Source organism: Ochotona princeps, chromosome 9, assembly GCF_030435755.1.
Source record: "Ochotona princeps isolate mOchPri1 chromosome 9, mOchPri1.hap1, whole genome shotgun sequence".
NCBI lineage: Eukaryota > Metazoa > Chordata > Mammalia > Lagomorpha > Ochotonidae > Ochotona > Ochotona princeps.
Genome location: NC_080840.1, coordinates 33,058,956 through 33,074,258, shown reverse-complemented (window position 1 = coordinate 33,074,258; position 15,303 = coordinate 33,058,956). Strand labels below are relative to the sequence as shown.

General features: G+C 38.7%; 1 protein-coding gene across 4 annotated transcripts in view; it reads left to right on the top strand.

Moving 5' to 3' along the window:
- Positions 1-15,303, top strand: part of VPS13B (vacuolar protein sorting 13 homolog B) — a 657,044-nt gene that overhangs the window by 387,955 nt on the left and 253,786 nt on the right. For all 4 annotated transcript variants that reach the window (XM_058668587.1, XM_058668588.1, XM_058668586.1 and 1 more), the window contains exons 31-32: positions 2,440-2,643; positions 10,237-10,363. In XM_058668587.1, the coding sequence (XP_058524570.1) occupies positions 2,440-2,643; positions 10,237-10,363 (331 nt within the window). The remainder of the gene's footprint in view (positions 1-2,439; positions 2,644-10,236; positions 10,364-15,303) is intronic.

The window sequence follows — 15,303 nt, the reverse complement described above, 5'->3', positions numbered from 1 at the left end:
GACCTTATATGAATTAGCAGAATTACACCAATGACACTGGAACACAGAGACTCCAAGAAATGTCACTTCTTCCTATCATCAACCTCATGCATCCCTTTTTTCTTTATCCTCATGGGGACAGATTGAGAAACGGCTCAGTTCATTTTATGAGTTCTATTTCTAATGTGATTCTTAGGCTCATATAAAATATGAGGTCATCTTTCCTTGCATCTCTATTCCTAAGCTGTAGTGTTGCTAAGTTAGAAAATGGAAGAAGAAAACCAGGTTCGTCTGACCTTAGGAATCAGGAGAATTCATCTTCTCAGTTCACCTGGCTGCTACTATGACTTGTTGACCCAGGCCTGTGTGTTTTCATGTCCCCAATGGGCCTTTCATCCCTTCTAATGTCTTACTACCTGAACTACCTGCTCATTCAGCCCCAGTCCCCATGGGGCTCCTTTCATCACTTGAATTCATTAATGTCAGCTCTCACCTTGCCTGGTCCACTGCACCCCTTCTCTATTCATGTGCTAGTCATCTTGACCCTGAGTAGTCATTAGCTATCCAACATCATTTACTTAGCCTCTGGGCGTGTTTGGTCTGACCTGCTTACAGCTCATTTGAGTACTGCATAAGTGAACTGCTTACCTAGCCATCTGAAGCATTGACTTAGTAAGATTCTTAACTGTTTACAGTAAGACTCAAAGTAAGAAAGACAGATTTCCTCCCCTAAATGGCCACAGCAGCTACGCTGGCCAGGCCTAGGCCAGGAGCCTGGAATTCCACTTGAATCTCCCACATGGGTAACAGAGGCCTGACAGGACAGTTGGGCCTGGATCCAGCAGCCATATGGCCTCACGGGCAAGCAGCTTAAAACTCACTATACCTTAACACCACCGGCCCTGATGTACTAAAGTTAATTGTATTTTTTGTAATGTCTACAACTGAAACTTTTTTCAGTGCTTTTTAAAGTAAAACTATTTTTATCCTCTGTTAAATTTCAACTTTTAAGCTAATGAAAACTTTCTTAGGGGCTAAATATTACATTCCTTTTGATCATTCATTTTAAAGTTTTTCCAAGCCAGCAAAACTTAATGTAAGAAAAAGTTCCCAAACTCAGACAAAGTTAAAATTTGTCTGGCTCCTGAACATTATTTTTTCCACCTTATCATACTGCCTTACTATTTTCACTCTAAAACCTTCACAAAACTATTTTAAACACTTACTTCCTTTAATTTAAGCTGCAGGTAATTTCATCCATTTGCTGAGCAAAGGGTTCAGTAAAATCAGAGTGATATGTTCCAACTCTGTATGGGCAGTTAACTCTCTCTGGTATTCTACATCAGTAAGTCTCGTAGTCTTCTCAGCAATTCAATGTAAGTGACATTTAGGTTATATAAAGACTCGAAACAAGGGTGTGGAAAGTGAAATAGACTGATAAGACTCCATCACCTTTCCTAGGCAGATATCAAAGTTCTAAGGAAGGTGGAGGATTACTATTGCAATAGTTTTGTGAAAAACAAAATACAACAACAATAGCAACAACAAGTCCTGATTTTAGTTGTTTTATATATGAGCTTTGTGGTTTGGGCTGTTTAAAAGCCTCTCTGAATTGGTTTGTTTTTGGTAATATCACCATGTACCATGAACTGAACTGGATTCTTAGAATCCAGACCCAGGAACAACAGAAGAAATCATGGTGGAGTAGATTGTTATTAACTGCTAAGTCTGAGATACATTTTCTGTGAGGAGTGACTTGAAGCCAGGGCTTGAAGACCCCCCGCCATTTTGGACTCAGTAGTATTTTAAATATCTGCTTCATGTGCCCTTCAGGTTCAAATTTTATTGTCTGCCATTCTGCCTTTACTTTATGACACTGTGCCTGACAGTCCTCTTCACCAACCCCTTGCAGCCCCTCCCCCTAGTCCCTGCCCACCTACCAATCCCTGTGGCTCCGACAGTCCTATCCGCCAATCCCTCAGGACCCGTGACACTAGCCCCCGCACACTTCAGCCTGCATCTGCCTTCCCTTGGTGTGCTGCCCTTTTCCCTGCCCAGACCTTACCCCATCCTTCTTAGTCTTGCGTCTCCCCACCCATACCCCTTGCAGCACCATCCTGCCACCATGGCAGGAGATGTTCCCCTTCTCTCTCCCTGTGTCTCCACTCCCATCCCTACCCTGCTAGAATAAAGGACCTCCTAGGTGCCTCGCTACATCTGTTATTTTGGCTTATTGTGGTAAACTTATCCTGAAGAGAATTTAGCTTCAGGAAAGGAGTAACATTTTCAACTCACAATAACTATCTAATACCTGTTTCAGAGATGTGATTAACCCAATGTATTCTACTTAATGTATTCATTAGTAGTCGAAGAAGAATTAGTAATGCTACTGTGTGAGCATGCAAAATAAAACACTGGAAATTCATTTTATCTGTTTATTTTTGCTCATTGCCTTTACAGGAGAGCCTTGAACTTAGGAATTCTTCGAGATCCTGGGTCAGAAATTGAAGACAGACAGTATCAAATAGACCTGCAATCCATCAATATTGGTACTGCGCAGTGGGATCAACTCAAACCAGAGAAGGAAAGGGGCACAGGCGGAGTACTGCCAGAGAGTGAAAGGAACTCTCAAAATCCAGCCCTTGAGTGGAATATGGCCAGCAGGTGGGGAAGAACTGAGAAACTGTTTACTCTGATATTTCATTTCTGTAACAGTTGGTGATATCATCTTGACCATGTCTGACCTAAGTGTTTTGATTTTGCCTCTGCTTTTCATTGAAACCATAAAATATACTTTATAATTGTAGCTGATGATTTTACTTGGAATCCTTCTAGTCCCGCCTACCACTATTACACTGTAATTATTACATATTTAGTATTATGTCAGCATTTAATTATTTTTACAGATTGGTATTGATGAAAAGATCCACTTCACATTAAAGGATACATTGATATTTTCTCTTAAAATCCTTTGTGTTCAGGGTCAGCTATCTAATTTATTTTTAGTCTCTTTTCTGCTTGTGATTACAGATATCACAAAAGGAGAATAATGATTACACTGTGAATTTATGTGTTGGATCAAGGAGGAAAAACAAAATTTTCTGGCTTTGAGTTTTTGACTATCCATTTTAACTAGCAGTGTTCACAGAGAACGTTTTTTCTTGAAAGATTTATTTATTGCTTGCTTACTTGTTTGAAAGGTGAAGTGACAGAGAGGCAGACGGAGAGATGCCTTTCAGCTGCTGTTTCTCTCCCCACCTGCCTGCAAAAGCTAAGGCTGGGCCAATAGACAAGAATTCCATTCAGGTCTCCCATGTGGATAGCAGGGGACTGATTACTTGGGGATTACTCTGCCTCTCAGGCACATTACCAGAAAGCTGGATTGGAAGCAAAAACTATCCAAACTTGAGCCAGGTATTTCCATGGAGGATGCTGACGTCTTAAATGGTGGCTTAACATGCTATTGTATAATGCTCATGCCCATAGAGAGCTTTTTTTAAAAGATGTGTTTTGTTTTACTTGAAAGTCAGAGTTATATCTGTCTAGATAGATAGATACATACATACATGCATACATACATAGGAAGTGAGAGAGAAAAAGAGAGATGTATCTGCTGGTTCATGAACCAAAAGACTGCAGTGGCCATAGCTAGATTGGTTCAAAGCTGGGAGCCAGGAACAACTTCTGGCTTCTTCTGGGCCATTCTCTGCTGCGTTCCCAGGGCATTAGCAGGGAACTGAATCAGAGGTGGAACAGCTAGAACTGAAATCTGTGTCCACATGGAATGCTGGCACCACAGGCAGAGGAGTAGCTTGGTAAGTCACCGCCTGGATAGCTGTGTCTGGTATGGAGGTGTCTGTTTAAAGTGTTGGCTCTGCCGCTCATTCTGCTTCTTGCTGCAAGGCACCATAAGACGCAGCAGGCGACAGCTCAGGCGCATGGACACATGTATCTATATGGGAGTCGCAGGTTAAATTCCAAGCTCCTGGCTCTGCCTAGTCCCAGCCCTGGGTGTTGCAAGTATTTGGGATGTTTACCAGCTCACAGAGGATGACTCTGAATCATCCAGTGTGTGTCTCTGTATGTCTGTCTCTTCTGTATGTCTATGCCCCTCCCCCTTTCCTCTCTGTGGCTCTCCCCTCTCCCTTGTACTCTGTCTCCTACTCTCCCTCCCTCTCTGTGCGCACGCACACTCTCTCTTTGGTAGGTATTTCTTCGTGAGGAAAAGTTACTAGACAGAGAGTGAGAGCAAGAGACAGTGAGCAAGAGAGAGGTCTTCCTCTGCTGGATCACTCCACAGATGGCCGCCACTGCCTGCCCAGGTATATCAGCAGATATCTAGACTGGAAGTAGACCAGCCAAGACTCAAGCCAGTGGCCATATCTGATGCCAGTTGCGCAGGTGACAGTTCAACTCGTTAAGTCAAAATTCCCAGTCCTCTGTCTTTAACATAAATAAAATATATTGGTAAAAAGAAGAATGAAACTAGAAGATAAGTTTATTGGGGTGCAAAATTTTGAAGCTCATTTGTGGGGTTTTTTTGTAATCCGTTTTTCATGAATTCTAAAATTCTCTCATATGCATGGATTTCAGATTTTTCTATTCAAAGTAAGTACGCTTTAAGTTTCATTTTCCATAGTAGCAGTCTCATTTAATCAAAGAAGTGTGTTAAAGAGACATTTGCACTTCTATGTTTTTTGTAGCACCATTCACAGTAGTTAAGAAATGGCAACAACCTACATGTATGTGGTAACTGTACACAAGGGAGTGCTACTCGGCTATTTAGAAGTCTTGTCATTGGCAATAGGCTGGAACTAGTTGTCATTATGTTAAGTGAAATATGATAGACATTAAAAATAAAAGTATTGTATGATTAAACTCATGTGGAATCTAAAAGTGTTGCTCTCATATAAATTGAGATTGGAATGGTGATTTCTAGAGGCTGGGAAGAGAAGGGAACAGGAATGAATAGAGAAAGGTTTTCCAATGCATGCTGAGTTTTAATTACATAGTAGTGTGGGGTTCTGGTTGGTATTCTAGTACACAGTAAAATGTCTATTAAAAAAATACAGTACTGTACAGTTTTTTAAAAACTACAAAAAAGGATTTTGAATATTTTTACCCTAAAAGAAATCTTAATTTGAACCTTATACAATCTTTGTTTTGAAACATCACATAAATATGTTCAGTTTTTATGTGTCAGATAAAAATAGAACAAATGTGTTATAGTCCTTCACTGAAAAGTGATTGGATACCTATTAGGAGTAGTGTAAATTAGAGTAAAGAAGTAGTAGACACAGAGCCCAGCGTGGTAGCCTACAGGCTAAAGTCCTTGCCTTGCACATGCCAGGATTCTGTATGGGCGCTGGTTCTAATCCCAGCAGCTCTGCTTCCCATCCAGTTCCATGCTTGTGGCCGGGCAGGGCAGTTGAGGACGGCCCAAAGCTTTGGGACCCTGTACCCGTGTGGGAGACTCGGAAGAGGCTCCTGGCTCCTGGCTCCTGGCTTAGAATTGGCTCAGCTCCAGCTAATGCGGTCACTTGGGGAGTGAATCAATGGGCTGAAGATCTTCCTCTCTGTCTCTCCTCCTCTGTGTGTATCTGCTTTTCCAGTAAAAATAAAAATATTTAAAAAAAAAAAGGTGGGCACAGGCTGCCAAGGTTAAGTTTCAGTAGAGGGCCACAACTACCGAGCGCTGATCAGGCAGTGCCCCATAGGGAGCCTTATGACCATCTGGCCATCCTTTGTGTGTCTCATGTTTATTCTTTAATTCATGTAGCCGTTTACACAAGTTTGTATATTTTCATAACTAATGGAGAAGAAAGTCAGCTAGGATACCATGAACATTTGGGTTGAGCACTCAGTGGTGTTTCACACATTCACAGCGCTCTGCAACTACTACTAATCTGACCCCCAAACCTTTTCCTCACCTGAAGCACAGTGCCTGCCATCCTCTCTGCATCCTAGCAACCATCACTCTGCACTCAGGCTGTTCCTCCTGGCTACTTCATGTACATGGAAGCATAGATGCTTACTGTTATGTATGGCTGTTTAATTTGCCATCATTTTTATAGGTTCATGTATCAGCACTTTACTTTTTCATGATGAAATAATGTTCTACTGGTGTATATAGAGATTGAATTTCACTTTTAGTGCTTGGGACCAAAAGTGTTTCAGATTTTATGCTTCTTGTTTGTTTGTTTTGGAAACTTTCATAGGCTTTCTAATTGAATTCCAAGCTTAACTTGGAGTTCAGATTTTGGATTTTTGAATTAGACATGTTCAACTCTATCCATTCCTTGATGGATATTTGTACCGCTTCTATCTTTACGCTACTGCAAGTTAATACTACTCTGACGTTGGTATACCAATGCCAGTTTGAATATCTGTTTCCAAGTGTTTTGAATATTCATCTAGAGGAATTATAGGGTGATGTAGTAATTTTTCATTCAACTACTTTAAGATCATCCAAACTGTTTTCTGCAGAGATTACCATTCTGTTTCCCTAACAGCAGTGTTAAGATGACAATTTCTTCTTTATCCTGGTCTCCCATGTATGTGGCAGGATCGCAAACAGTTAGGCCATCTTCCTCTACTCTTCCTAGGCCATTAGCAGGGTGCTGGATCGGAAGTTGAGCATGGAGTCCCAGAATTGCAGAGGACAGCTTTTCTCACAGTCCTTTATTCTTGATTTTATCTTTTTTCAGCTAAATAATTTAAAATCGATCTTTTATTTTATATGTAATATGTGCTGATGTAAAAGTTTTCAATTTTGATAATACCTAATTAATATTTATTTTGGTGTCCTTTTGTGTCATTTCTGAGACTCCATTAAGATTTACCCTTGTGACTTATTTTAAAAGTTTCATTACTTTAGCTGTAATATTTTAAGCCATTAGCTCATTTTGACTTTATGTGAGGTTTTGTCTTTGCTTTTATGAGGGTAACGAGCTTCACATAATTTTTATTTTTGTTTATAGTGTGAGGAAACATTGAACTTCATTTTTTTAGTTAGGGATGTTGGTTGTGTTAGCATCCTTTATTGAAGAGACTGTGCTCTGCATGTTGCATGGTCTTCACAACCTTGTTTGAGCAACAGACTTTTGAATGTCTGAGTTATGACACTGTAGTTGATTTACACTAACAAAATACAGTAATTTATATGTGTTCTCATCCTTTTGAAATGGAGCATTCAATCTACAAAATAAACTGACTGGTGACCATTAGAATACAGTATGAAAAATGCTAAGGTAGCAGAATTTAATTCTTAGTTTCAGTTATTTATTCAATATTTCTTTCATTTGGATTAATCCTGGAAAATATTTGGATCTAGAAAAATGTTTTTTAAAGACATTCTTCATTGCCTCAAATACTTATTAATTATATCACATGACGAAAGTTAATATTGTATAACAAGATTTATAGTTCTGTGTATAATTGTTAACTTATTTAAATTTCCATTTTACTTCTAAGAACAGATCTTTCATTTTGTGTCACTGACTTACTGCTTAATGGAAGAAATGTTAATGTGGACAAACACTCTTCTTTTTCCCATTAGTACATTTAGTTACTGACTATTATTTGGTTCCTGCTATCTTTTTATTTTGAGGTATTTTTAACATATTATATATTTTAGCACTCCCTATGAGAGCACATCACATGTTACAATTTTCTCATACTGGTCACTTTTTTTGGAATTTAAGCTATTTGTCTATAATTATGATGTCTCTGGATTGCAGACCTTTCTCTGCATTCAGAGTTTAATACTTTCTTATTGCTATCTCTCAGCAGATCTTAAAATTCTTTAAAGTTTACTTTCTTGAAACCCAATACTTACTTACGTATCACAGCACTAGATGATTCAATTTGCTGTTTGGCAGACACCATATAAATTACTGTCCATTTCAAGTTTAACCAAAGGAAAAAAATTTAGTAGTCTCTAGACTACTGTGATCAAAAAGGATGTAGAAAGACTGAATTTTATTTAAGCTTTTTCATGAAATAACTTGGGCCAATTCTCTGCTTTCAAGTTTATCATTTTATCACAGAAGGCAGTAATAAGGACATATTTATAAGGGATATTAAATTAATGGCTTGAAGAGAAATTTGACCTATGGCTTCTAATGAAAATATATTTTTCAGAAAATGAAACTAAGAATTTGGATAGTAGACTTGAAGATCTGTTATCAGCGAAAGCTTTGGTTTCTCAATTTTATTTTCCAGTTTTATCTCCTACCACGAGTATAGTCTTTGAAAACTGTTAGCATTTTGCATGTCAGGTCATTTTGAATGAGTAAATACTATATGAAAGATAATAATACCTGGAGAATTAAAATAAGCCAAATTGTTCTGTTGTCGTGTTTTTGTTCGAATCCAGTTCTGCAAGTTTGGTTTCCATTGGATGGTTAGTCCAACTCTGACTATAAATAATGTGGAACTAAAACTGAAGTTTGCAGTACCTACAGGGTTGTTTAGAGAAGCCTTCTGTGTCAGGCCCAGCGGCCATTGGACTGGATAGGTAGTAACCATTCAAGAACTCAGGTGATTCTTAGATCTTAAATTTATAGGACATGGTCATGAGTCTAATGAGAACGAAATGATGGCAATTAATTTTATATTTACAAAAATGTTTTGTTCTTACAAGAACAGATTTTATATGTTCTATAAGTCCAGCTCTAAGACAGCTGTTGTTATCTCACTCCGCTGCTTCCCACCCCATACTCATCCATCTCTTGCCTTCTGCAGTGTTTGCACAGTCATCATTTTACTCCAAACTGTATTCACAGGCTTAATTTGCCCCTGATCATAATATTAGACAAGTTTAAAAAGCAAAAAAGACCACAAGGCTACTTTGGAATATAAACATAGACTAAAAATGACAGTCCAATCCCAAAGTAGCCATTTTATTCCTGCCCTTTGTGTGTTCTATATAAGTAGCAGCATATCGGAGAAGAACCTTGATACTTGTCTCTCTGAGACTGGCTTAGCTGGCAGTGATTACCTTTGCATCCATTTTTGTTGCAGAAGGCAGGATTTGTTCCTTTTTATGTCTGAGTAATATTCCTTAGTGTCTATATATCCAATACTTTTTTTGTCCATCCATTAATGGACATCTTGGTTGATTCCACAATTTAGCCTTTGTGAATTTAGTTTCACAAACTTGGGTATACAAGTTACTATCTCATATGCTGATTTCCTTTCCTATGGGCAGATTCCTGCAAGTAGAATGGCTAGATCATATGCTAGATCTGTTTTCAGAATGTCATTTGTTAAATGGGAAGTCACAAATATTAAAAACAGGAAATAAAAAGTTATTATGAAAGTTTTAAGATTATTGCTGGTATAAGAAGATATAAGATGGTTCTGTGAGAATTATAAGAATCAAACAGAAAAAGGAGGCTGGTGTTCTGGTGCAGTGGTTTAGCTGTTGCCTGCAGTGCTGACATCCCATATTGAATCACCAGTTCAAGTCCAACATTATCCATTTCTGATCCACCTCCCTGCTAATACTCCTCAAAAAGCAAAGGAAAATGTCCAGCTGCCTGCCACCCCTGTGGGAGACCCACTGAAGTTCTGGACTCCTGACATTGTCCTAGAGTAGCCTAAATGTTACAGCCAATTTGGATTTAAATCATCATCTGTTTTCTCTCTCCCCCTTCCTTCCTCGCTCCCTCCCTAAAGCTCTATTCAACTAAATATGTTTTTAAAAACAAATTGTGATTTTTTGGAAATTCTGCGATGACATTGTGAAATGGTCTAATTTCATCATTCTAGTTAAATAGGCACTCTCAAAATATTATTGTAATTTTGTTCAGCATGTTTGTAATATAAAGACTTACGTGCAACCCAAAGAAATTATCTTGAAAAATGACGTGACGGGGGACCAACATTATGGTGTAGTGGTTGAAGCCCTTTCCTGTGACACCAGCATCTCATCGAGACACCTGTTGCAGCCCCAGCCATTCCACTCCACATCTTGCTTTGTGATACACCTATAAAAAGAGAGTAGAAGATGGCACAAATATATGAACCCCTGCCACCCACGTGAGAGACTCAGACAGAAATCCAGCATCTTGGCTTCAGCATAGCCCAGCCCCAGCTGTTTCAGCCATTTGGGGAGTGTACCAGTGGATGAGACTTGCTTTCTCTGTCACCGTCTCCCCCTCCACCACTCTGTGTGTGTGTGTGTGTAATCCTGCTTTTCGAGTAAATACATCTTTTAGAAATGAAATGGCTAACATATGCTTTATATTTTAGCGTACGTCGGCATCAAGAAAGAAGAGCAATTCTTACTCCCATTTTGACAGACTTCTCTGTCCGGATAACAGCCGCACCTGCCATGATTTTTACCAAAATAATTTCTCCTGAAAATTTGCATACTGAGGTAAGACAGTATTGTAAGTTTCATGTTACTCTGCATAATGGAGAGCCCCTCTTTGTGTATTGGAGATTTTCACAATATCACCCCATCAAATTTGCTGGTTAATCTTTACAATTGCTATCATTGCTACTGTTTCTGGAACACTTGTGCTGTTCAGTTATTTCTTTCCCTAGAATGTTTCATTGGATCCTTGAAATGACAGTGTTGACTACCATCCCCATTTTCAGGTCAAACCAAATTGCAAAATTTTCACATAAAGAAAGTAGAAGAAAAGGATATGAACTCAACTAGTCTGATGCCAGCCTCTAAGCTCCTAATTTCTTCTGCCTCATCCTACTGAAAATAACAGTAGCAGTGACAGATAACTGAAGTCTTTTTTCTTTAAAGACTTATTTATTTGTATTGGAAAGACAGATTTACAGAGAAAGGGGGAGACAAAGTCTTCTGCTGATTCACCCTCCAGGCGGCCGCAATGGCTGAAGCTTAGCCCATCCGAAGGCAGGAGCCAGGAGCTTCTTCCAGGTTTCTCATCTGGTTGATATGTCCCAAGGGTTTGGGTTATCTTTTACTGCCTTCCCACGCCAGAAGCAGAGAGTGGGATGGAAGGTGGAGCAGCCTGGGCATGAACTGGTACCCATGTGGGATTCCGGCTCTTCCAAGGTGAGGAGTTAGCCAATTAAGCCATTGTGTCAGGCCCATAGCTAAAGTTTTTGTCTTAGATTACTTCAAATACAGTTCTGCATGGGTGAAATCAGACCTTGGTGGTAAAATGTGAGACATGGGCATACAGGATATCTGAAGCCACCAGGCCAAACAAAGGCCCCAAGCCAAAAAATTTTATAGCTGAGCAGTCAGGTCAAAAGAGATTAAGTAACTTAACCAGTGTTAATTAGTGGGTTAACATTTTAGTTTTGATCACCATGATCTGCCTCCATGCCTAGAATAGAAAAGTAATAATGATGTGATATAAATATATACTAAATATGTGAAACTTTTCACAGTTATAGGCAGTTACTATGAAAATTATGAAAAATTGAATATGAGGCAGGCATTTTGTGCAGTTGTTAAGGCACTGCTTTCCTGCATTCTATTAAGAATTTGTAGGGTTCAAGTCCAGGCTCCAATCCCAATTCCAGCTTTCTAGTAAAGCACACTTTTGGTGGTAGAAAATGACAGCTCAAATGGTTGGGTCCAGGCCACACACATGGGAGACCCAGAATGAGTTTCATATTTAGCCTGGTCCATCCCAGGATGTTAGATGTTATGGGCATTTAAAGAGTGGACCAGCAGATGAAAGAACTCTTATTCACTCTGCTTTAATTTAAAAAAAAATAAGGTAATCTCTTTTTTTCATTTTTTATTATATTTTTGGCAATCTTTACATAGTTAACTAGGGTAAAAAGGTTCAAGGGCTCTAGGAAAGTGGGTAAGACTATTATTTCCATATTGTTTCCAAGGTAATCTCTTGAAAGTGGATGAATGGAAATAATATGTATGGATTAAATACGATAATTCCTGGTTTACAGTGGTTGGACTTAATAGATTTTTTTGAAGATTTATTTTATTTATCAAGAAGTCAAGAATGACAGATGAGGAAACAGGAGGAAGGAGAAAGATTGAAATCTTGATTTGCTGGTTCACTACTCAACTGCCTGCAAGAGTCAAGAATGGACTGGGACAAAACCAGGAATCCAAGACTCTATCTAGAGTTCTTAGGGGGTTGGGAGACAGGGACCTAAGCTTTTGGGCCATTTCTGTTCCTTTTCAAATTCCGTTATCAGGGAGCTAAATTGGAAGAAGAGCAGCAGGGACTAAAACCAGCACTCTGATATGGGATGCTGGTGTTGCACGCACTGGTTTAGCATGGGTGCCACAGTTTTGTCTTTATAATCATGCAGAGGCAGCACCCTTTCAGCAAAAACTGTACTTTAAATTTTAACCTTCTGGGCTAGTGACATGAGTCATAGCAGTCTTTCCAGATTCAGGGCAGCAGTAGCAAGTCCTAAATCTCAATAAACCATGATGTCAGGAAAGCAGAAAACAATCCATCCTCATTGACTTTTGTGCTAAGTTGTGATATTCAGTGGTTGTGTGTTTTACATACATTATCAGCTTATCATAGATTTATCAAGATGTAACTCCATTGTCAATCAAGGAGTATCTATATTATAATCGAAGCCTATAAAATCACTCCTTCCTTAATTTATGAATAAGCAAAGTTTTGTATCTAATTTGATATTTATAGATAGTTCTGTTGGGATAATTAGGTTAGGCAATGTTTCTTTATACTCACAAAAGGTATAAAATTAGCTAAATCTATCATCTTGTTTTTAGCAATAACACAATTGATTTAGAATATATGAAAGTCTTTCATTGTAATAATGTTAAAGTATGAATTAACTTCACACAGTGAAATCTTATTTTAGAATTTTTTCTATTTTGTGTGTGTAATAAAAATGAAATACACGTGCACTTGAGGAAGGACAATCTCTTCAATAAGTAGTACTGGCAAAACTGGAATATATATATATTCCAGCTGTTGATGGGAATGTAAATTATTGTAGCCATTGAGGAAATCAGTGTGGAAACTTCTCGGAAAACTGCAAGTAGACTAGTTGTATCATTCAGCAATCCCACTGTGAGACATTTACACAAAAGACAGGAACAGATGTCAAAGAGATACCTGCATTACCACATTTATAGCAACACGGGTTCACAATAGCCAAAATGTGGAATCAACCAACATGTACACCATCAGATGAATGGATAAGTAAAATGTAATGTGTGCACAAGAGAATGTTACTCAACTGAAAAAAGAATTACCTTCTACCACTTGCTGCAGAATAATTGCAACTAGAGTACATCATATTGAATGAAATAACCCAGATAGCACATACTCTCATTTATACTAAATGAGATATCACATATTCTCATTTATATTGAATTTTTTTAAATTACAAAAAAAAAAGATGGGCCCGGCGGCGTGGCCTAGCGGCTAAAGTCCTCACCTTGAAAGCCCCGGGATCCCATATGGGCTCCGGTTCTAATCCCGGCAGCTCCACTTCCCATCCAGCTCCCTGCTTGTGGCCTGGGAAAGCAGTTGAGGACGGCCCAGTGCATTGGGACCCTGCACCCACGTGGGAGACCCGGAAGAGGTTCCAGGTTCCCGGCTTCGGATTGGCACAGCATCGGCCTGTTGCGGCTCACTTGGGGAGTGAATCATCGGACGGAAGATCTTCCTCTCTGTCTCTCCTCCTCTGTATATATCTGGCTGTAATAAAATGAATAAATCTTTAAAAAATAAATAAATAAATGACAAAAAAAGAAATGCTTATGTTTATAACTATTACGACAATTACATTTTTATTAAATTTTTTGTTTGGGTTTTTTTTGGTCATACCAGTTTTTTAAAATGTTATACTACTGTTAGTGATCTGTGACTTTTTGATGAGCAAATTTGTCATGATTCCATTTGATTATTGTTTGTGGCCCTTGTGGATATTATTACTGAACTCTAGGGTCTTTTTACCTTTCACTTGTAGGTTTCTCTCTTTTTTTTTAATGGAACAATACACCCTTGACTGTAATTAAAATAAATAAAAAGGTAAAAAGGTATCTCAAAAATAAGAGGGAGGGAGGGAGGGAAGGTAAGAAAGACGGCAGAAAAGCAGGGGGAGAGGAAAGGACGGAGGGAAGGAAAGGGTGAGAAGGAGGAAAAGGAATACTGTATTCATAAAATTATGTCTCTGAACTAAATTGGATCTGTTCTTTGTGTTTATATTCCTTTAACTTGGAAAAAAATCAGAAAACATTGCAATCACTTTGAATTGTTAAAACTTTTTTTTTTTCTGAAAACACTGCTTACTTGGATTCCCAATGCTTGTTAACTTGAAATTCAAAAAGAAAACTACTAACATATCAAGTGATTAACCAAACTACCATCTCCCCTTAGTTGAACAGCTGATTGGAGGGCGTTGCTGAGTTCTGTCGTTCGTGGGTGAAAGAGCCAGGAAGCTAAGGATCAGGCAACTCCCAGCTTCGTACTCAGGATTGTCATCTTTGTCCATTCACTTAATTTATTCCTCTGTTGCTCTTTTTATACCTTAGTTGCCTCATACAGCTAATTGGCTTCCACATTGTGTTAAGGAGCCAATTAATCAGAAGAGATGATAATTATTAAGAGGAATGAATATGGAAATTATATATAGCTTTGTGGTGTTATCTTCTGATTCTATTAGTTGCATTCCTGCTATACAGCCTGTTAGTACAGGACTATTCATTCATTAGTGGTAGTGGAACTAATTTAGTACATATTTTAATCCCCTTGATAGATGTTACAGTGACTTTAAAAAATCTTTTGAATCACAGTACTTTTTTCTTTATTATTTGAGGAATAAAATGAAAATTCTATCTAGTAAGTGAATACCTGGAATTTGTAGAAGGAAAACTTACTTCAGCAAACCAGAATTTCAAACATATTCTTTTATATGTGTAAGCTCTCTAGCCTGTATTTGGACCAGCCACAGTCTCCTTAAATTCATTATTTTAGATGGCACTAATAATGGGAAGATCTGTTGAATGTTTCCAGATATTTGAACATTATCCACATACACTTTGACAAGAGGCAGGTGTCGCTGGCCAGCAGCGACACTAAAAAGACGAGGCATACTCTGAGGGTCCGGGAAACGCCAGAACCGCAACCGAACCCCTCACTGCCAAAAGCGGCTGCATTTAAATCCTTATCTCCGCTCCGCTGTCCCCATTGTTCTAAGCTTTCCTCTGCCACTTCTCCAGCCCTCTTTCTGCTACCCTTCTTCCCATATTTCTTCCCGTACTTTTGGCTGCATTTCTCCGTTCTTGACCCTGTCTCTCCGACCTGCTTTTGCTGCTTCTGTCTGTATCCCTCTTTTCTACTTTCTCTCCAGCACCCTTCCTCCCGCCCG